The following is a 24217-nucleotide window of genomic DNA, read 5'->3' as shown; positions in this document are numbered from 1 at the left end:
TTTGCGGTAGGTGCGAGTACATTGTGTACCGTGTAGCGGTTGCGGTGGTTGAAATATTAGCGGTGTTCGGAACGTGCTTTTGTCCCGTATCCGACACACGTTGACAACGACGACACGTTGAAGATACAGTTGGAAAAAAGGAGGAATAAAGAAAATTATTAGCCGATATCAGTGAAACGGGACGCCGAAAATTCCATCCGCATTCTACGCTATGATATTAAAAACGCCGAAGAATTTATTTTCGATATTAAAAAACTTTTTGCAAAATGTATATTAAATGTGCACACGCTATGGGAAGGCAGAAAAAAAATTGCGAACCATCAACGACAACTATTCTAACAATTGATCGGCACTCGCGTACGGACATGTGCGTACGTCGGAGCGCGGGGAAAAGAAAGAGAAAAGAAAAACTTTGACACAACTACACCGGTTAGCGGAAAGCCACGAGTGTGTTCTTAACTTTACGCTTGACAAGCAAACCTTAAAGTGCTTACTTAACAATCTGACGCCGCTCTGCGCTTCGTTTGCCGCTATGCTATACAGGGTACGGGAAAACTTCAAAGTATTAACTAGTCAGCGTTTACCACCTTTCTAGACACGGTTTGACTCGGGAAGATCACGACGCCGAAGGAGATGACGACCTCTTTTTTACGTACGTCGTAAGCCCACCGGACTACGATTTTTCTCGACGGATTCCATATGCGATTTTTCCGTTCGCTTTCCTCGCGGAAAGGATATCGTAGTGGGGCGGTTTTCACCCACCCCCCCTTATTTCCGGCTCTCGATACGATTAAAATTAAGATGAAAATCGAATGTAAAACGTTGTGCGAAGGATGAAAAGGAGTGTAACGAGCGATGGTAGCGCGCTGATAACAAGGGCAGTCGTAAAACTTAACCCCTTACAAGTTAGTGGGACAATCCGTTTATGCATATTACTGAATCTACGGGCAAAGAGGGGGGGACTGGTTGACACGGAACAGGGGTGACGTAAGACTTCATCTTTCATAAAAGGTATATAATAGCGTGAAGACAAAGTTCAAGATTGCGTGTTGACCCCGTCCTCAACGGGGGCTTGTGCCCCTCACACCTAACGACTAAATGCATTAACAACGTGCGGTCAGTGGAACAACGTGACAACGTGGATAGTTTCAACTGGACGGGGGGGGGGACGAACGGGGGTAAGACAACGAGAACAACTCTAAGCTCGGAGGTAAGACGAGGTGCGCTGGTCAGTGAATAGAACAAAGTCGCGGGAATTAAAGTTGAGGTAGCCGACTCGATTGCGGATCGAAGAAAAATAGTCGCAAGATAATCGAGCCGATCGAAATTCTGTGCAGTAAAAATGACTAGACTCCCTTTCCGAATTAAATCGCAGCACATCCGCCGCGGAGACGACGCGGTGAAAGAACCGGTACGGGAGCGTAAAAAATTTCTCCCAGGTGAAGTTATGGTTAAAGGAAGCCCGGGGGTATTCCATACTCGAAGCATTGGAAATTTTGATTTATGGAACAATTTCCTGTCTCGATAGCTCATACTCGGGTCGAACTCCTTAGGCTAGCTTCCGCCGACACTACGTGTAACGTACACCTTCGGCATATCGTACTCTGTCGGTGACTCTCGAGTGACGATGACGGAGTGATCGACGCCTCGGAGAAAGAATAAAAATTGGATAAAAAATAAAGAGAGAAAACGTTGCGTTAGAGAATCTTTTTTTTTTCTCAAGCCCGAAGATCGCACCTGTTTTTACGACGTCGATTTAAAATCATGCGAAATATTCGAGTGGCGGATAAAAGCCGGCATTTTTCACTCGTCCGGATACATTAGCACCGGTTTTTTTTCGTCGTCTTTTTTTCTCGCCCGTAGCCGAACAAGAGGGAATTTCGCATAGGTGGCGAGTCGCGTCGAATCGATCGTCGGATGTTGCGTGAGGACGAAGGTCGGAGAACGACCGGGCAGAAGGTCGGGCGGGCGGGTCGGTTGTTCGAGGAAGGAGGTAAAGATCGTATCCCAATTTCGACCCAAACTTGAAACCCATCGAGTACGCTATCCGCGAAAACTACTTGTCCCTTTCTTCGGTAAAGTACACCCCACGCGGTACATCTAGATATTTATATACATATATCTTATCCGCGTTTAGCCCTTACGCAGTTCGAGTCGTTCCAGGGTTTCCCTTCTAACCGGGGCTCAACTTCTTCCCGCAAAGAAACTTTGACGACGATCACCGCCCCGTGGGTAGCTGTAGGTATATTAAGTGCCTATTCGGGGATATTATGCGGGCGCTCTTCAAACTCCTGTAAGTAAAGGAACGTATATCCTACGACTGGATGGACTCGTACCCCACGGAGAAGAGAAACGAGAACACTTGGTCAACAGGGAGACCGATTGCTCGCGCCCAAATTTATTCCTATATTCAGATCAGCGCTCTTTAACCGGACGGGTCGTGGGAATCGGCACTTTTTGTCTACGTCATTCGATAGATCTTCTCTTCCAACTCTTTCGACGGAGAAATCGATCGCCCATTTTTCATTTCAGACCCCGAGTTTATTCGCGGAGGAAATCGAGGCGTCTAATCTCTTCAGAGATATGAACGAGAGTGACTCGTCTCCGTTCACAACCGATTAATTTGGAGTAAAAATTTCGTTGGTATCGTTACAGTTCTTCGAACGATAAATCGTTCAAAATTCAATCGAGAGCAGCGGGATGGAAGGATAAGAAATTTGGGGAGGACGTGTTTCGGTAGATATTTGCTCAGGAAATTACGCGAGGTCTACGAAACGGAAGAGAAATCTGTAGCCAGAATATAAAGGAGGAGAAGAAGCTGATGAAAAAGAAATCGGAAAGTCGCTGATTTGATTCATCCTAAATTTCAGACCGAGCGATACGAATGGCCCTACCGATACGCCGAATCGACGTTTCGACGCACGTGCATGTACCCGTCGATAAATTGATCGATAGTTGGTGGGTCGCCGTTGGGGCTCGGTTCATCCCTATAACTGCTGGTGTGGCACCGGTTCAATTGACCTAAATAAAACGGTGATCGAGTTCCGTTGTTATTATTTTATTTCGTTGACTAAATTCTCACCAATCTCTTCCATTCCTCCCTTCGTTCTACAGCAGCCTAGCCGCGACACGCCATTCTCTGATTTTAATTTCCGCCCGGAACGGAGCACGGGAAAAAAAGATAAAAACGAAGAGAAAAAAATTGAAACTTTCGCGATAGAAAATTTAGAAAAAAAAATCCCAACGAAATTTTCAACATCGAAACTTTCTCGTGAGAGAAAAACGACGGCTATAGTACAGTGTATCGCTGAAAATATTTCACCGCGAGATATCCTTGCACCCTAAGAAATAATTTGTGCCTGTGTATAGCAGGGAGGAAAAAATTGACGGTTTTTTTTTTTCTTTTTTTTTTGAAACATTAAATCTCCAGCGCAATTTGCAATTACGGCGAGTGCGGGAGTACGTGAACGTACGTGGATAGGTAAGAATGGCCGGCAACGCGATGCGATGTGACACTATGTGTCGCGGACTGCGGTATAGGGTATAATATACACACGCGGGGTAAATGCGGAGAGTTTCGTGGTTCGTTGAGTTCTAATTTGCGGATATACATAGGTAGACGAGAGCATACGTACATAGCGGATAGCGGTAAGCAGCCGTAAAGATTTTATCATCGTACGAACAGCAGACTTTAACGTTGGCTAAAATTGGAGCCAGGATTCCGGTGTACGTACAATACGCGGGGTTGGACTTCGCAGAGCGGGAAAGGAATTTCGCCATTCAACGTTTCCGCATATCGTCAAGTGAGCCGCTGCACGCCCGGATGAAAAACAGCGAAATCGGATGAATTATATCGCAACGAGAAAGTTGTCGGCCGCTGCTCCGACAACCGGTGCAGCGAAATCCGTTCGTCATCGTTGCCGAAATTTATGCAGAAACCGAAAGAGAGAGAATTTAAAAGAAAACGAAAATGAAAAAATTTACCGGGCCACGCGAAAAACCGTATCTCGAGAAAATTACTTCCCTCTCAGATTTCGCGAGCCTAGAATTATCATCGACGCGATAAATTTGCAACTCGCCTACCCCTCCGCGACTAGCTGTTATAACTGCTGTGCCAAAAATGGTCTCGGAAACGCGCTCGAGATACCTACTCTTATCTCTCTTTTTTCTCATTACACGATTCCTCACGCGTGCCTCTCTCGGACATCAAAGTACCCTGTTACAGTCGAGATTTTCAGGCACATTCATTTTCTGAAAATCCGCACTCGAATCGGAGTAATTGCTTTTTTATGCAAAAAAAAAAAATTGCTATACCTCGCACGATATATTGTATCTGTATGGTCGGTCGAACGATAAACGAGTGAATGCCCGCGGCTTATTGCCCATCGCTGTACGCGCACCCTGTGCGTAAATTACTTTCGCGCAGGGTTGATGCCTCGAACGAATGATACTTCGCCTCCGAGGAATAATGAAAATATTTATTCGTCCAACGGAGACAGAAAATATGGGAGTGCGGTGAAAAGATTCGAGATTATTCGATCGGTTTGCACGGTAAATGGTAATCAGGGGTTGACGCGCTGCAATTCGAGGTGTGAAAAAAGTAGGGATGGAAAAAAATGACAAACACGAAAGGCCGTGGGGTAGGTGTTGAGAAAAGGTGGGAAAATTGGCGGAATTACAAAGGAGGCGGGTGATAAGAAAAAAAATAACAACGAAGAGAAAACTGAGGGTGGAAAAAAAAAAAGGCAACGAAGAAACCGCAAAAAAGTTCCTGAGCGGATTTGGGAAGGTAAAAGTGTACCGCTGCAGAGGTGATCAAGTGCAAAGTGAACGAAGAAAAGAATACCGCTGAGACGAAACAAGTAAAAGAATAAAAAGAGACAAGGGTGTGAAGTGGGAGGCGGAACGAGGAAAAGTAGGGAATGTACGGGGGAGGGGAAGAAAGACTAACGTACTTTATGATTACGTGAAAATACTTTAGTCACGTTTCATCGGTGCGCCCGCGAAGACGGAGCGAGAGGGCGGATCGAACTTTTCAAGAATATATACATATGCCCGGGACCATGAACTGAAACAAGAAACGCTTCCACGAAACGAACATATTTTTCCAGAATCTCCGTCTGTATTTCGCCTCCCTGGACCTCTCGCCTCTCGCCTCTCGCCTCTCGCCTTTCGCTTTTCGCTTTTCGCTCCCCTGAAAACTCCTGCGCGACGTCTTTTACGCCGCGTCGTTTCTTTTTTTTTCGTTTTCTTTTCCTTCCTCCTTTTTCTATTTTTTCTTTCTTTCACCCCGTCTCGTTTCTTCTGACTTGCAAGAGTCTTACTTGAATAGCGAACGTGGAGGCATGCCTTCCAGCCTCTTAGGCCGAGCATATATATTGTTCGTGACTTGGTCTTTTGCCAGTTCTGTACAGTAATCGTCTGAGACCCAAAGGCGCACCCCCAACCCCAGAACTACCGGGCTCTTTTTATTAATGAGGTAGCTACCCATTTTCATAACTGACGTACCTAGAGTTTTCTTAATAATTTCACCTCTTGTTATCGCCCCTCCAGTACTAACTCCGAACGAATCTCGTAGGAGGGCACAAAAAGAGGCCTCAGTCAAACACGTGACAGTGCCAAGCGGAAGAAGAGAGGAAAAAAATGGTACCGTACATAATGTATATAAAGGTAAACCGTATGGGGATTCGAAGATACGACGAGGCATCGTTATAACGAATACGAACGAACTGCTCTCAAGATCCTTTCCATTTAAATGGGGCGGCGAATCCCGGCCTCTGGTAGATCCTTTAAAACGTTTCACCCCCCTACGGATAAACCTTTAACTTTGAATAACCTTCGACTCCTCGGATACTAGATTTCTCCGTCGAAAGTAGACCGACGATCGTCTCTCCTTTTTCATCCACCGGCGTTGAAAAATGAATGGTGCTGGATGTGGTTATTCTTATCGTGGCAAGAAATTAATTTTTCACAAAAATGTACGTGAGGGTGAATTGAAAAATGAAAATATGCCGGGAGATAAAAAGTGCGTAACATCGCTGGGATTGAGAAATAACTTGGGGGGAAAATACAGTTTGTAGACGTGAATTATGCAAGGTATACGTATAGGCGAGAGAAGCCGTTTAAGATATAAAATCCTAGAACTGTACGACGTATTAGTTGTGTGCATACATGTGGAATTAGGAGGTTCGATTTTTTTTGTGTAGGTGAATTTTGGAAAATTGAACGATAATATTTTGGCCCGAAAATCGACATTTTTTTTTCATTCGGGTTCATGAGAGATTCTCGCGTATTTTGATCTCAGAAACACGAATCCGATGAGTAAATAGACCTACGAATTTTTACCATCGAGATGTTCTCCATTTTTTAATTTTGGTGAAGAAAAATTGAGATATCTCGATGGTAGAAATTCGTAGCTCAATTTGCCTTGTGGATTCAGTTTCCTGAGGTCAAAATACGTACGGGCGCGCGGTTTGTTGTGGGGCGTGACCTCTGCTCAGCCCCGAAGGTGACGTCTCACAACAAAGCGCTACGCTGCTGGCTACGCTGACTCCAGCAAAGCTCAAGTTTGCTGGTGAATTGGGAAATACGAATATTTCGACCCATGCATGGATTGCGATGAATCCAAATGGGTCTACGACTAAAACCGATCGATATGTCTTATAATTTTTCTGCTCCCAACAGCGAATGATTGCTGTTTACTCGATCGATTGCACGAGTGGATGATTTTGGCTTTCAGGTTTGGATTCCTGAGCTGATTATACCTGAGATTACCCTCGAAAACCAAAAAGGAAATTCGATTTTTGAGCAAAAAAAAAATCATTTTTTTAATTGGGTTTAATATGCTTTTCTTATGTATTTCGATCTCAGGAATCCGAATCTGAAAGAAAAATTGATCTATCTCTGAAATTGATCGAGTTATCGCCAATTTGCAGCTTCTTGGGGTCAAAAATAAAAAATTGATTTTTTATTCTATCTTAGTGTAATTTGAGCTCAGGAATCCGAATCCGGAAGAAAAATTGATCTATCTGCAAAAATGACCGAGTTATCCCCATTTTTTCGTCATTTTTGGCATAAATTTGAGGATATCTCGAAGGGAAAAAATCGTAGCCCAATTTGGACAACGGATTCGTGTTCCTGAGGTCAAAATACATAAGAAAAGCATCATTTGATCAATTTTAAAAAATAAAAATTTTTGGCCAAAATTTGAGATTTTTCCAAGGGGTACCCCTTACGATTTTTTCAAATTTTGACCAAAAATTTTTATTTTTTAAAATTGATCGTATGGCACTTTTCTTATGTATTTTGACCTCAGGAACACGAATCCGTCGTCCAAATTGAGCTACGATTTTTTCCCTTCGAGATATCCTCAAATTTATGCCAAAAAATGCGATAATTCGGCGATAACTCGGTCATTTTTGCAGATAGATCAATTTTTCTTCCGGATTCAGATTCCTGAGCTCAAATTACAATAATATAGACTAAAAAATGAATTTTTTATTTTTGACCCCGAAAAGCCGAAAATTGGCGATAACTCGGTCAATTTCAGAGATAGATCAATTTTTCTTTCAGATTCGGATTCCTGAGGTCAAAATACGACAGAAAAGTGCCATACGATCAATTTTAAAGGAGAAAAAAAAATTGCCAAAATTTGGAAATATTCAAGGGGTACCCCTTTGGATTTTTTCGATTGTTGGGCCAAAAATGAAGTATTTTTAGCGTAATTCGACCTCAGAAACACGAATCCGTTGAGAAAATTGAGCTACGAATTTTTCCCACCGAGATATGTCCATGTTTCTGCTCTAAAAAGTGAAAAATTGGCGATAGCTCTATCACTTCAATAGACAGATCAATTTAATTAGCAGATTCGGGATTTTGCGTCCAACATCAAAGGCTATAGCGATAAGCAAGAATAAATGAAATTAAAGTAGCGCAATGCCAGTGAGGTAGATTATATAGCTATATAAATACGAATTAAATATATAGATATGTATAGTTGAAGGCTCGAAATTGTTTTAATTAATTTCAACAGAGACAAAATCACAACGTTGACCCACTTTTGCGCTAACGAGTAATTCTCTTGGTCGGTTTGCATCAGGCAGAGAGACGCTATGAAAACGTCTCCTTTACCCACAGCCTTTACAAATCATATTAAATTCAATCCGCACCCATAGCATCAGCGTTCGCGAGATTCTCGTTCGTTATCTAATGCACCACAAGAGGATCGTCGTCTCGAGTATTTCTTCAATCTCGAGAGTATAATTCAACCATCACCGTATCACCTCATCATCCTCTCAAAACTGTATCAGAGAAAAAGCGGAAGAAAAAAAGTACTGCCTACGTATAACTCGAAAATATTCAACTCCGCATCCCCGCAGAGGAAATGGTCCACCGAATTTTCGTCTCGGGACGAAATCAAAAAAATGTTAATCAGATCAGAGGCTACACTCGGTGATTTATTGGAACTGGAGAGAGACGACAAAGAAAAAAACAGAGATCGATCAGTCATCCGTTCACGAGGATATCTAGGTATGATGATACTAATCGCGGTATACGTAGATGATAGAATTTCATAAGATTGACGCGAAACTGATCGTAAATATTAGCCTAATTTGATAATTACCGCCCACTCGAGTAATATGGGGGTTCGATATCACAAGCGTCTCCTTCTGATTGGTCAATTTGTTCAAATAAGCGATCGCATTGGTCCGAAACTCGGTGGTTATATTTCGGTTTTTCGGCCTAGGGCAGAGAAAATTATAGTAATTAGTAGTCAAGGGCCGCTCCGCTACGAGATCGTGGGTGTCCCGCCCGGGGCGTGACTTTAAATCAGTCTGAGAGCCATTCTCTCCTGTCCGGTGTGAAGTCGGGTTACCCGTAGGTACGGTATGAAAATAAAAAAAAAAAAAAAAGGGGAGAAGGAAAAGAGTAAAAAAATTTCCAGAGTGGCCGCCTAGCGAAATTGAAAAATTCTTCCCCACTGAACGTGTAGTGGGTGTATATCGAGCGCAACTTTCCATATACCCAAATGTAATAAGATTTTTCTCTTTTCCCCGGAAAATTCCCCGAACTATATTAACTTCGAATAGCGAGTCTATCGTCGGAATGGGAATATTCAAATTTTCGAATGCCACGGAGCGGACGGCGAAAGTAACGATTAAGTATCGTGCAACGAGATCGAGAGACTCGATGGAAATTTGTACGTCGGGAATTAGGTATGGACGTAAGTAGGGCTTAACGGTATACGTATATTTATACTGATAAGGCGATAACCGAGAGTCGCGAGAGAATATAGCCGTTTATTCGGATCTAATCTTAATCGTAAATGTCGTGACACCGCCTTAATCCCTCGGATGATCCTATAAGAGAGCCTCGATTTAGAATACAAAGCCGATAAAATATCGATGCTGTACCTACAGCGACGTCCGTAGAGATCTATCAACGATGATTTATAAGCGATGTGAAAATATGCCGATCTTCGGATCACGTCGCGCTCCTACAACTCTTCGAACGGAGTGATTCGAAGGATTTCTGGACCACTGGACGCACACGATTAACTGGCGATTTATTCCCGACCTGACCCAAGTGCGCTTAAATCAAAAAAAAAAATTCCTCGATGGACAATCGTGCGCAACGATTTTCTCAATCTGTAACGACGATGATTCTCTCTTTTATTCGGTTTCTCTCGATCCGGAGGCCGGTCAGATTCGGTGAGATCGTCAATTTATGCATAACTCGCGTAATCTCGACGATCGAGTGGAAAAAAATTCAAAGCTTCGAATTATAAATACCCCGCGGCGGATAAACAATGCGGCGACTATGTACAAGTATAAATTTACGTCTGCACACGATATAACTTTGGGGGTAACCGCGTATCGTTATACATATAACTTCGTACTTAAACTTCTCTCAAGACGCGGAGGGGTTTCCAGTTCTTGAGTTTTCCCTGAATAACACTTCAAAGGGCTATACTATATAAAATACATAAACCTCGGTAATAAAACTGCGATATTAAAATACGTCGGTAGTTTCGGACACCGCTTTTTACCTGAAGATACAAAGAAAAAAAAAAAAAAAATAGTATTAAACTCGAAGGGGATGATTTGACCTCTATAAATAATCCGACAATCTTCGTGAAGGTTGTCAACTTAATTAACGAATATTGACGATGATAAATTTTTATTCACCGCCCGCGGAGCGTAATACGAAAGCCGACGAAACCGAGGGCAAAAAAAAATTCATCCGCATCTCCGGTCGTTCGAATCGTACATGTACTCTTTACCATATGTAAGACACTTTTAATAATCAATTAACGACTCATAAATCCTTCCTCTCCGACACAATAATTATCGTTTTCAGATTACAAGTCGACGAGAAACCGATAACAGACCTTACGAGAGCAACGTTATAAAGGCAATAAAACACTACGGTCAACTCTGACTTATCTAGGCCTCCGCAGGAAGCGGCAGCAAGAGCGAAAGCTCCGAGCCTATGGAGCTTTAACCTCGTAACGTTATAACCGCGCCAACTGATATTATTTATTCCCTCTGGATCAAAGGGCGCCCCGTACCGTAATTGCCGGTATGCAGGTACGCCGTGCTATATAATCCAATGAGGAAATCGTATACGCGACGATAGAAAGCGCGGGCAACTTCCCGCAATATCGAAGCTGGTTTCGGTGCGGAGGTAGCAATTTTTTTTCCCCCAGGTCAGCCCGAAATATTCCCTCGCCTCGGATGCCCGAGATAAGGCGATTGATGAACCTGGAAATGAGAAGCGCGAGAATAAGAAAAAAAAAAAAAAAACGAATAAATAAACAACGTATTTTCTGCGCCCTTTTTTTTTTTTGGTTATCGGATCTCGCGCGCGGTACTGCACCGCGGGATGAAAAAAACACGTAACGAAAAGTTTTCAGTCAAACGGACCAAAAAGAGATATCGTTTGATATTTATTTACCCGAAGGGTTGAAGGTCTAATAAATTCGGGTCTAAGGACCCGTTGGAATTTATTTCAACCCTCGAGATAAGGGCTGGAATAATTTAACCCCGATGTAGAATTCCCTTTACATTATACCGATATCTGTACGGAAAACCGATGGTGCTCGGGGGCCGCTGTTGCAGGAAATCCTTTCGGTTTCCATCGAGTTTCACCGTAGATCATGCAGCACCGCCTATACACACAACACGTGTGGGTATCGCTTTTTTCTTCAACTCGTGAGATTATCCGAGTAACCTTCTAACGCTTTATGCGATGTTTGAAAGAGATAAAATCGAAGCGACGCAACGCTGCATTTCCCAACGAAATGAGAGCCGAAGACAGGAAGAGATTTTTATGATATTTTAAGAGGCGCTCAGAATATTGGCTCGTAAAAAAAATATGTGAACCCAAATATTGCCGGGAGTTCAACTATTGTGGAAATTCCAAGAGTTTGAAATTTTTCCTCTCTCCTTTTTCTCGCGTTTTACGAGTTCCAGGCGTCCCTGCGCACCGCACGCATGAATATGAATGCGATATTTATTTAGCTCTTGACGCAAACCAGACGCGTGCACGTACCCACCTACCTAACCTACCTACCTACTTTTTCGCGCCGACGAAAAACCGCCCCCCGAATACACCCCCCGCGCAAAGGGACAAAAATCGGCGCCCACGCCGGTCCCGGTTCTCCCAAACCGACCGTCTTTCAACGAGGTGAAGTACCCGAAAATTATGTTTATTGCATCTCACAAATAAACAACCACCGAGTGATTTATTTTTTGTATACACAAACCTGCCCACTCCCCCCCTCCCTTATCTTCCTAAGCTCCGGGTACGGGATAGTAAACCGAAATACGAGAGCAAATAGTAATAATTTCCATACGTATATTTGTACGGATGAAAAATAAATGTCCACGTGATATTTTTGCGAATTTTTACGATGCGAGGTAATTCGTGAATGTTCCCCCGCTGATGAAAAAATGTAAAAAAAAAATAGGCAATTTTCTAGACACGTGTTCGTTAACACCCCCGTGCAGTGCGAGCTCCAAAAGTAGAGTGAATTCCGTCGCTGTAGGTATAAAGAGTGAAAGACTTAAGCGTGAGAAATACAAGTTCGCTTCACGCATTCTTGCCGTGTCAATTACGAGTAAACGGTTCTCAAAGGAGTCGCGGTGCGCGGTTGGTGTTGAGAAGAAAAAAAAGCACAAAGAATCAAACGAAGAAACGAAGATGAAGAGATCGATCGGGAGAATCTAGCGAAGAGACATCCCCTCGAGACGTACGTGGGTAGTAGACCCGTCGACGAAGAGGCCGAGAAATACCGATTGAAAAAAAAAGGAGAAGAAGACAAAAAGAGCAAACGGAAGTCGACCGGTTGAGAACCACCGAGTTAATTGAAGGCATTTAGCATAATGGCTGTTGTTCGGGCTTTGAATGAAACTTCTTTCCCATTCTCGTTGTAACCAATTGCCCCTATAACAATAGAGACCCCCCGTTATTAGTATCCCTTAAAGATGACGCACGGGGTGGTATTACAAGTGAAATATATTGCCAGCAGAAAATTAGAAGCGATAATCTTTTCGCTTCGCGTCGCTTTTACCTCGAACTAAGGCTAAATCGAAACCGAAGCAACGCGATGAGCTTTCGACGCCGGTGAAAAAAAATTGAGGAAAAAAATCCCACCGAATCCCTGGAAGAATTTTTTATTCGAGCGGATCGGGGAGCACCTCCCACTTTTACCGAGGCACATTTCTATCGCCGCGCAGTCACCGAGAGTGAAGATAATTAATGCCGGGGCACGCGTTCTCGAGTGGGAGTATTTAAAACTAAAAGGTGAATATTAGCCGTAAGCCCTTACGCGGGCGATCGGAGGAGTTGGAATATCCGAGTGTGACGTGAAACCGGATCGTGCGGCGGAGACTTTTTTTTTTATCCCTTAAAAAAATCGAGTCAATTTTTGACGTCAACGGAGAGAAACAATTCACTCGCGTCTATCCGCGTGAGACGCTTGCCGCACGTGTCACGCGTCGAGGTAGAATTCAATTAAAAAAATGACTCGACCGTTTGTTCCGTAGCTCTGGGACCCATTAAGGGGATCTCGAGCAAGCAGCAACACTTCTGAAACGTGCAACGTCCAAAGTTCTTCGTCGTCATCTTATTCTTATTCTTCTCCTCCTTCCTCCGCCCTCTATTTTCTCCTTTTTATCTCCGCGCACCACTATAGCTCTGTAAACAAATCTAGACAGCTGTCACCTTATACACGGTGTGAGCGTACGTATACGTACGTATACCGTTGCAGCGGAGACCGGGAAGAATTCTATCCCGCGCACACGTTATAGAATCATGGATTTAATTCAAGCCTCGCTTCTCGCGCACATAGAGAGCTGTTCCTCCTTCCACCAGCTTCCGTTGTCGTCGCAGTGTTTTGAGTGCCGTGTCCGATGCGCCAGAAGCAGAAGCGGCAACGGCAACGGCAACGGCAATGCAGTGGAAACGTGCCGTATTCAAGTGTGTTTGGTGTGGACGCGCGCGCGGGGTCCACTCGAAGCGTCGGGAAATGCATTCTTCAATTAATAATTCCAACCGACCGCGACCGACCCGAACGTCCAACGCTCCTCGATATACCTACCTACCCACACGTACACACCTCCGACGAACGACGACGGGGGGACTTTTGACTCGGAGAAAGTTTCGGCGGTGGTTCAAATCTCGTTAAAAGTGACCCTATATAATACCTTACGGCCGGTTAAAAATCCTTTGCACTCGCGCCGCGGATCGGTTTCGATCGATCGAAGATCGCGGGGGACGGGGAGAACGGAGGGGGGGGAGAAAAAGGCGAGAAAATCGACCAGGCCTTCCAGATCTGTTCCCGCATATTCGCCGAAGAAAAAAAGTCCGCTGCACACGCCTGTCAAAGCCGAAGGGTTTGATTAGCGACTGCCATATCTGGCGTTCGAGGGTCGTTTATAATCGATCCGTAGCGAGAGAATGCGACGGTAAAAAAAAAGAAACCGGAGTCCGTATCTGAGAGGCATATATTCAGTAGCTCTTGAATATTTTTAATGCAAAATACCAGGCGAGCTTTCTACCGTGCAGACATGTTGTATTTCAGATTATAACGCGTTTTAGCGTCTACCGACGGGTGGAGAGCACGGGCGGTATGGTACGTACGAGAGACTTCAACGCGGTGCTCAAGATTACGGGAGGCAAAAAGCTGCGTCGGAAATGATAGCGGGTTCGAGACTGGACAATTTCACTCTCGCGAAACTGGCTCACGCCTTCGCCGACGACGACGACGACCACGACGGCGATATCGGTACTTTAGGTGGACGTACGACCCGATGAAAAATGACAAAAAATAAACCAACTGTACAGAAACGCCGTCGGATGCTCGATACCGAACGCACGTAGAACCACCCACCCCTCGCTGATACACACGTGCGCCAGAAGTATCGCGTTGATATATTGGCCGTTATAAATATGCGTGTAATTATGATTGGATACCGAAAGATATATTTAGACCGTTGGAGGTATACGGGAACGGTGGGTTCTGAAGTGGTTTTCGTCCGTCGACGTTTCTTCCCTCCGCTTCGTGGGAGCGATGAAAAAAAGCACGGAAAGAAAAAAATGAGCACGCGAAGCTTATCGGCACGAATTGGGAAATGAAAAAATCGGTCTACTTATTTGCCTGATTATCGGCCGAAAATTCTTTCCACCTCTTCTACTTCCTGCCGCGGTATAATTCCGTTCCCGTGGGTCGCGGTATACGAGGAGAGAAAGGCAGTTAAAATATACAGCTAACTTTTTACGACTAGTCTCCCGATAGAATAGACATAGAAATAAGTACCTGACCGTCCGCACGTGGGTAGGGTTTTTTGGGCCACCGATCGCTTCGGCTATTCGAATTTTAAACTTCGATTTATCGATCGGTTGTTCCCTCGTTTTGTCTCAACTCCAAAAATCGGTGGATTTTCGTCCGGTTCCGTAACGACGATCGATTATTATTTACTCACGCCTGGACCGTTGGTACTGATCGAAGAATGTTCTCGACAAGCCAATTTGATCGGTGGTTCGTCCGTTGTGCGGAGAATATTTTACGTGAAAGGTCTCGACAGAATTTCTGAACAGGTGCATTATAACGTAGATGCGTTTCTGGGTCAACCGTGGCACTACAAATATCGGAAGGGGCCGATTGAATCGTAGAATTTCAATCCTCTATTCATATACGATTCATTTTTTTCGTTTTCTCTTTCAGCTAAATAAAGACGTCGATACGATCTCGGGGCAATCTACGACGTAATAAATTCCAGCGACGATCGATACGGTGCTGGCTGCGTCGACGGTATCGATTGAAAATTATTGATACAGTTGCGAGCCACAATGCGGATCAACGGGTTAATTTTAATGCGCGATATGTCGCTCGAAGGGATATAAAATTTGTGGTAGTTAGCGGCGATTACATCCAACAATCCGATCGACGACGACGTCGCCGCCGACGCCGCGGTAAAACGATCGAGACATTCCGTTGTGGGAAACGTTACACCGCAGCTGCACCAACGGCGGATGAAATTCATTTTATTTCGGTGGAATAATATTCTCTAGGTATCTGCGTAGCGTCTTTAGCGTTCCTTCTTCTTTCTCTCTTACGCCGGGAGATCCGAGAACAAGTTACAAACGAAGAATAATACGAGGAAAACCGAGCCGAATCAGCGGGAAGCCCTAGACGTCTCAATCATCCCTTTAGCTTGGATGGATTTTAAACCGCCCTCTGGTCCGCTCTGCGACGTAAAACGACGATTTTGGTTCTCGAAACCCTTTAGCATCTCCAAACCCAAACACCTATCGCGACGTCCCATCGAAAAGGGGGGGGGGGGGGGGGGGGGGCTGTCAGGGAAATTAAGTGGAGAAAATCGGGGTGTTCGTTATTCTGGTCATTCGCAACTTTCGCAGCGGATCAATCGACGAGATGTTCCCCGACGAACGAACTCCTCGAACCGGAGTCTGGGGTTACGGAGCAGCGCGTTTTAAAAAAATTAAATCAAGTTTGTCGCTAGACGCGCCCAAAACACGGTGATAATGCGACGCATAATCGGACGGAAGTGCTATCACGAGTTTCCGGTATATCGACGTCCTCTCGGTTTCGATGGAAACAATGAAAATGAGCGCTGACGTTTTATTATTTCCTCTCGCCGCACAGTTTAATATCGCGATTATCGAATGGTTCGGTTTATTATTTCACGCGGCAATAAGAGTCGATGGGGTTTTATCGGTCTTGGTTTTTTTCAACGCGCCACCGCGGAGGAGGAATTTCGAATTCAAGTGCTCTTTTCGAATCAGGAATTCGGGAGGATAATCGGCAAAGTAGATAAGTGGAAGGGGAACGAAACGGGTGGTAAAACTTCTGGAGGAGTGTCTTTTATCGAGTTAATTCCATCTCATTGCTCGCTTGATTTGATCATTACCGTCAATTCCCGCACGAGGGGTGGATTAAAAGAAGATCCGCACGAAACAGTTTCGCTTATTTTTACAATTTATTTATACGGTATCGCGGTAGGTACGTACGTACCTATACATAAACTCTTCAAAGCACACGGCGAACCGAGTCAGAGACTAGTAGTTCGTTATAAACGTGTGATCTGGTACCTACCCACCCACCCACCCACCATAAATCGTCCATTTGATGCGGTTTGCGTTTGAAGAGGTCTCTTCGGAGCGTCGGCCTTCGAATCGTAAACTCGTTCCTTCTAAACCTCACCGTTACTACGGGGGTGAAAAGATTAAACGTTTCTAACCAAAGTAATAAAGGTTCGTTCATTCCCTTTCGTATTCCTGTGTTTGTACGCGCGATATCGAGTTACGGACACGCGCGGATGCACCGTAACATCATCGCCCTATCCCTCGAGGCGATGATCTCGCGTCCGCCGATAATAATTTACGAACTAATTCGAACGTATGCAAACAGATGTTTAGACCCTCGCAATCTACCGGTCGCCCGGGGTTACGCTGGCGATGCTGCGGTGCTCGAAAAATGATTTGTACGTCTGTAAATGCAGCCTCTGTACGGTGGATCCCCGCGTAGGGAACGTGCGACACGAAAAAATGCCTCGCTCGAGTCTGTCGACCGGTGATATTTATAAATATAGGTATAAAATATCAGGAGGCAGGGAGACTCGAAGATCGCAGAAGTGAGCCGAGGCGATTTAAAACAGTCGGGTTTCGGTTCGCATGTTTATTGTTATCTCTGTTTGTAACGATGATAATAACGTTGAAACGACGCGAGGCGAGGAACGCGTATGCAGAAACGTATGTAACGACGATAATCACCGAGCGGAACGATCGCCGTCGCTGTAAAACCGGCACAGCTGCCGGATCAGCGATTCGATCGGATACGATTTTAACCCGCCAGCTCGCGAATTACGATACGTATGCCCAATTAGGCAAAGAGCGGAGCCTCTGAAATAACGATCGGTTTTTAATATTTTTTAGCGTTTCACCCTATAACCATACGAAGGCGAAAATAGAGGGAGAATCGCGAAGGAAGGACGAGGTCTTCGCAAAGAGGATATACAAGGTCTTTGAATTTTTATTGCGAGCGATTATTATCCTTCCGTCGAGGACCTCCGGGCTCGAGTTTACGTACGAGGACCTTACCGCTGCGGAGGCAGGTACATTTTAGAGACGTTGACCCGTTTAGCATTTACCCGCGTAAATTGTATCGGCACTCTCTTGAAAATTGAAGATGATTTTCATCGTCGCTACGTTGCGAGTAGCACCTCGACCTCGTGGGGCGACCAAAATGTTATTAGGACAAATATTGTCTTTGCAGCGACCGAGCGTTTCAGGGGGAACATCTCAAGTGATGTATTTTAGGAGGTCTATGTATATTTAATACTCGTACATCACCCGCCCTCGGGCGTCGAGATTTTTTTCTCTCCTCTTCCACGGACCACATCGAAGTCGAACAATTAAATTTGGGAAGCCGTTGTCGCCGTGGTGGAAAAAAATTCTAGATTTTCCCACTCGTTTGGGATCGTAACGAATTTCGGAGGCGGTCTTTTCTTCGGACTTCAATCTACGCAGTGAAATATTCTGATGGACCGAGCGTACCTCGCCTTATCTGAAAAAGTAGGAATATGGGGACGTTATCGTTGATGATCCGATGGGGCGCGAGTCGTGACGGTGCAGGAATAAGTAAATGAAATAATCGGATCTAATTACACCGGAGGTACAGGTATGCGTAGGTAGGCATTACGCACGACTATCTACGCCTTGTAAGAATTCCTGGGGATTCGATGATTCCGAGAAATGATTACTCGGTAAATTACATAGTAGAAAGTACGAGACTCAACCGGCATCGTAATGACGCACGTCTTACCGTCGTCCGACAAAAAATATTAAACATCCCTTTGTACACACGAGGTAATACGGTACGGTAGGTCGAGTATCACTCGCAAAAATTATACACTTCGCCGATTACGATGATTTTCGTAAAATTTGTGAACCCCCGCGATCGTAGAAATAGTGACGTTTGTATGTAAGCGAGCCTATGCTGAGATGCAACATAAATATTACATCACGAAATTACGTTACGTCTGACAGTTCCGTATCTGTGGGTTTTATTCCATCGCGATAGAATAGCTGGGAGAAAAAATTCCCTCGAAAAAAAAAAACGCTATTTAACTAAACATGATTTTTTATTATTTTTTTTTTTCCAACGGTTATTATTTTAAACAAACATACGAGATCCATTGGTAATGAGAAACACGCGTTAGGTTACTATTTGACGGATCGTAGCACGATTTTTCCCACAATATATAATTTCTTTTTTTTTTTTTCATTTCATTTCTTCTTCTCCTCAACACCCTTTTTTTTCGTAGCTCACAAACCTCAACACGACGCCGGGATCGAACAAACTTACGAGATTCCCAAAGTAAACCGAGTCCTAAAAGATACTGCTTCAGAGTTTGTTATTCCACGATCCGGTGCAGGGGGGCACCGTTTCGAGTCAGATTGTGCTTTCGATGATCAATCGCATCTTTACGACGAGTTAAATACCGGCGCCATGTGAATCGGTGGATACGTGGATTCACTACTCTGGACGAAAAACAATCTTTCGGAGCCACCGCGATCAATTTCCCAACGATCAAAAAAACTCGCGACAATGTTTTCTTTCTACATTAAAAACCGGATCGGCGACGATCGTTAAATAATTGAAACGTTCGATTCACGCCCCCACCCCCCTCGCCCTGGATTCCTTCGTACGAATGACGCGTTACCAGCGGCGTACAGTTTTTCAACGACACGTGTTGAAACGCGGGGACCACCCGTGTGTGCCGCATTTGGTCGATTTACATGCTATACACGGAGTACGTGTTATTGTATATCCGAAAATCGGACACGCGTATATAATACGTTCAGTCCATAGTCGTACGGGGTGGATACGCGGAACGGGGCTATTACCTAGGGTACGCCCTTCCACCCCCCGCGCTCCCCGTCGTCCCCCCAGCCCCTAAAGAAGAGAGAAAAGAGTAGGGAAAAAGAAAAAAAAAAAAAAAAAAAGCCCCGAAGCTCGAGCACTCGAGCGAAATGACAGACGGCTGGGCATGTGCTATGGGCGTCTGTACCTGAAAGGGAATCGGAGACTTATTTTTCCACATGTCGAATCCCAACGCCGTTGCGTTGTACCGGCTTCACACCCCCTACAATATTATAAGTCATCGGAGAACTTTGAGGAACAAGTGAGAACGCCGCGAGAAAGTAGTTCGACACGTGCACGCTGCGAAATGAGAGGAAATTTCATTCACGAGCCGGATGAGGGAAAATGGAGAAAAAACATTTCCCTCGTGTCGTTCGAGAGACTCTCCGTTTTTTTTTTTTTTTTTCCATTCTCGATCTTCATCCCCCCGTTCGCCGGGGTGGAGCGATAAATTTTTCAGAATATTTTTCACGCCGTGGTCGTTGATCAGTTTTCAGCTACCCGCGAGCGAAGAAGGGTCGAAAACGCGCCGGAGGAATGTAATCATCGATCTGAGCCTCGGACGAGTCCTTTTAATAGGAAGTGAGATAACGATCGATCGATGAAGGGTACGTTACGCCGCGTTCCTCGGGATGGTATATTATACCTACGACTTTTAACTTACGTAGTTGGATACATCGTCGTTGCTACGACATAGTTTTCACCCTGCTCACGCTCGCGCGTTTCACAAGAAGAGAAAATCGTCGGGGCGCGCGTCCCGCAGTTCCCGGGGCACGTATTACACGATAACGGGAAAATTTTGGGAATAAAAAAATGTATCCGAACATAGAACGAATGGTAATTGGACGGCCGGTGCCACGGAGAGTCCATCTTCCCAGATTCTAACGAGTGGAAAAAAAAAAAAATCGGTTTCATTTTTCGGAACGCGCTACGATGACGATCACGATGCGATACATAATTAGGTGCAACGGCATGACTAATATCGGAGGATGTCGCGTCGTCTGGACGGGTATCGTGCATTTTTTTTCTTTCATTTTCTCGATTTTTTTTTTTTTTTTCTGAAACGGTCGGCTCAGGAGTTTATATATATTCAAATCGGTGTATCCGCGCATTCGATATGGTTGGGATGGAAATTTGGAGGTGTACCTGTAATGCAAGTCAGAGGGCAGGAACGAATGATATCTGTATAGTAATAGCTGCACATGAAACGAACTTATACCGTCTGAAATGTTACAGAACAGAGAGAGAGAGAGAGAGAGAGAGAGAGAGGTGGAGGATCTGGAATTTGCATTTATGTGTTTTATTCATCGCTATATAATTTAACCAATTATACTAGGTGAGTCTGATAGAACAAGTGTAATAATGTAAATGACTTTGAACCGTATTTTCCTGCGGTATGTACGGAGCGACCGATGCGCGGTATCAATTGATAAGAAATTGCACGCCCGCTAAAGGGACCGCGCGCATATTACGCGGACGTTTTACTCGAGAAGGTATACACATGTACGCGAACATACGTTACTCGTTAAACTGAATGTAAATTCATTGAAATTAATAATCCGTACGGCAGAAACGTCGCGAGGTACGCTGGAATTTCGTATCGAAATACGGAATCTCGATATTATTAACGCCGAACCACATAAGCAGCGGTTATTAAAACTTGAAAAATAAAAAACCTCTTCACAACCCGAAGAAACTTGAATATTTCACGCAGTCCGTTCACCTATCGGTTGTTCAAAGAATTTTTTTTTTTTCTCTGTTACTACGTTTGGGGAAAGTTATTCGATTCACTGATCCGTCCATCTTGAATGACTGTAATAAATTAATTATACACCGCGGTGACCGAAGATGAGAAAATAAAAGAAAAAAAAAGAAACTAATTCGATAACGGGAAAGAGCGCGCTCCCCGTTTTCGGTACGGAATTTTCATTCATCATTCGACAAGCGGACGTTAATAGGGAAAACCATCGTCGGATCCGTTCCGAAATTGCGAGGGTGAAAAATGGAAAAAAAATAATGGTAATTTTTTCGAAATTACCCTACACGGGATAGATATGATCCCGCACATGGGGGGGAATCCTGGAATTCCTCCTCCTGGTTCATCAACTTCCTTTCCTGCCGAACTCTTTCTCCGTCTCTCTCTCTCTCTTATTTCCCCCGCGGGTCCAGATACATATATGTTCTCTCCGCCGCCTCCTCCATCCCACGTCTCCTCCTCTGGGGTATTTTAGAATAATCTCCGTGCGCCCGTCGTACCTTCTCGAGTGTTGGGTATGCGTGCAGCGCGTATGCACCGCGGCTACACGTCACGTACGTCTATATACCTATATACACGCGTAAGTGTTAAACGTACCAACGAACGAAGCCCTACCCGAGCCGCTGCAGAGCTCTGGGCTAAAACCTCCGTCAGTGCAGCGATGGTCACCCAACTGCAGAGTCACATAGGATGTTCCGACGTCCTCGTCTGCTCCGGAGCGGTACCTACACCGAGTTCGACTCACGTTTTTCCGATCCCGCGCGCGCGCCTTTTTTTTTTTTAACCATTTATGAGATGAGGAGGAAAAATATCCGAGCGATTTGATTATAACGATGCAGGATTACCGTTTCACCCTCATGCTTCCCATTTATCGTCAGACCTACGATTTTCTCGCCGCACGTTCTCTCTCCGCGGTCGCTAATCTCCTCGAGATTATCTCCCCCAGGCGTCGGGATATTTCTCAATCGCGAATCTGCGTAAAAATGTGCAAATTAATCGGACAGATTAATTAAACTACGTGCGCGAGTGTTGATTGCCTCCTTATTTATTTTTTTTTCACATAATATTTCCTATTCATTCGACAGTGCCGTTGGAGTATAAGTTTTCATTTCTCCAATAAACGAATTTCGAGTGTGAAAAAGAAATTTATTCCTACACACGTGATCGATCGACCGGAATCAATTAATTCACGGATGAATTCTCTCCTATTGAAAATAAAATTGGATGAAGAACATCGTCGAACAAATGAAATAAAAATTGCTCAATCGTAGCGTAAAATGAGTCGACATGCTCGCCGTGCATAGGTGGGATTGCTGAAGGATAAAACGAGTAGATCACACGACCAGTTTGTCTTATCGCGAATATGGTCGAGTGGCAGTAGCGTGCGGCAAAAGTGACAGTTACAGGCAGAGATAAAGTCGAGAGACAAATGTCATTACACTCTCGATTGACATAAACATTGGCACGTAACGGAAGAGTGTAAAATTTTCGTCTCAAGATCGACGAACGAATCGACGGAACAGGAAAGAAAAACGATCGTTACAAGATTACAGTAATTGACGGAGTCAGATGTACTTTCATGTGAGTAGAATAAAATGGATGGTAAAAATATTATGCTAATGTACATTAATTCGTCGTCACGCAGCATCGTGATCCGACCGAAAACGAGCCGCAGACGGACCCCGCGACTTTAATTATGTCATGTTTCCTAATTAATCCGTTGTCCCACGATCATCGCCCCCTTTGAAAATACAAAGCATATCGTATGATGTGTGCCGATCCGTATAAGATCGTCAAGTATATATACGTATATCAAATTCGTTCCATATAAACACATGCATAAGATTTTTTTTATAACAAGTTATGTCATTCTGTTTATCCTCTCCAGATGTAAAAGGAAAGAACGAAACTCAGGATTCTGCAATTCGTAGAACAACCGATAGCCGCGAGGAGATTAATCCCTGCTCGCGGTTCTGACTAATCTTCTATGTTTCTTTAATTTACAAATATAGTAAAACGTATTTATACAATTTTTTTTTTTTTCTTCACTCATTTCTCCAGCTACATCGTTTCCACGTACACGATTGAGTTATAGTCGAGAATTCGACCTTCTCTCCGGACGGCCGTGGCCTCCGATACCCATCGAAACGACCGGTCGTTTGATCCTCCGGCCCGGCGAAACGACACGAATTTAGAAATAATTTTGCAACGGAGTCCGTGACTCCGTGTACGAGAGTTCCAGAGGTATTATGCAACGAGGTATCCGACCGATTTCCGGTCCACAAATCGCATCACCGATGGAATTTTTGTTTCGAAAGCACGGGGGAATAACTACTATAAGGTGTACGCCGCGGAGATACGTCGCGAGAATCGTAGATCTCTGAATCAGGCTTTACAACGCGACCGATTCTCGTTATCCGAATAAATTCGGTTTCATTCGGGGCAAAACCCTTCGGCTGCATACTGACACACGTGGGAATATATAAATACAACTGCTCGTTAATAAACGAACCTTACGGATTATCGGAAGCCCCGAACCGCAGGGCGAGGTTTTAGAAATATACATATGTATTTGAATACGATCGTCGGAGAGGCTGCAGGATCCACTCGATCGTGTCTAAAATAAATCCGAATCTGTAAACTAGTTATTCTAATAAGACGAGGATCGAACGACTCCCGCTTACAGGCTGGAGAATAGTTACGGTGATCGGTAGGAGAATTTAAGGCGAAAGTTGCAACACCCAACTGAATTGTGTCCAGCTACTCGGCAGAGCATTTCGATGATCTGGAGCGAAGAATCTCGATCGCGTCCAGATAATCACAAATGCGGTAAAGATGGATCCGAGTAAAGTAATTACTACTTTTTTCAAATCTTCGCTTTTACAATAAAGTGGTAGAGTGAGGTTTCCGACAAGGTCAACAACTGAAATAGATCATAGTACTCGCGCTTCTAGTCTCAACTCTCTTTGACCGTACGCGGTGTGATTAGGTTTCACTGTGTGACGTAGGTA

At 44.4% G+C, this 24217-nt stretch overlaps 2 protein-coding genes across 7 annotated transcripts in view; one reads left to right on the top strand and one right to left on the bottom strand.

The window, feature by feature from the left end:
- LOC105687525 (mediator of RNA polymerase II transcription subunit 20) overlaps positions 1-24217 on the bottom strand; it is a 79767-nt gene that overhangs the window by 23912 nt on the left and 31638 nt on the right. The window lies entirely within an intron of this gene.
- The window catches only part of LOC105687527 (facilitated trehalose transporter Tret1-like), a 59266-nt gene that overhangs the window by 13306 nt on the left and 21743 nt on the right, over positions 1-24217 (top strand). The window contains exon 1 of one of the 2 annotated variants that reach the window (XM_020853234.2): positions 21543-22787. The exons of the other annotated variant lie outside the window; for it this stretch is intronic. Coding sequence (XP_020708893.2) covers positions 22776-22787 — 12 coding nt within the window. The 5' untranslated portion in view covers positions 21543-22775. Of the gene's footprint in view, positions 1-21542; positions 22788-24217 lie in introns of those variants that run through there. 2 annotated transcript variants of the gene reach the window in all.

This window comes from Athalia rosae, chromosome 4 (genome assembly GCF_917208135.1).
Source record: "Athalia rosae chromosome 4, iyAthRosa1.1, whole genome shotgun sequence".
In the NCBI taxonomy this organism is placed as follows: Eukaryota; Metazoa; Arthropoda; class Insecta; order Hymenoptera; family Athaliidae; genus Athalia; species Athalia rosae.
The sequence above is the reverse complement of the archived record's forward strand: the minus strand, read 5'-3'. Positions and strand labels throughout refer to the sequence as shown.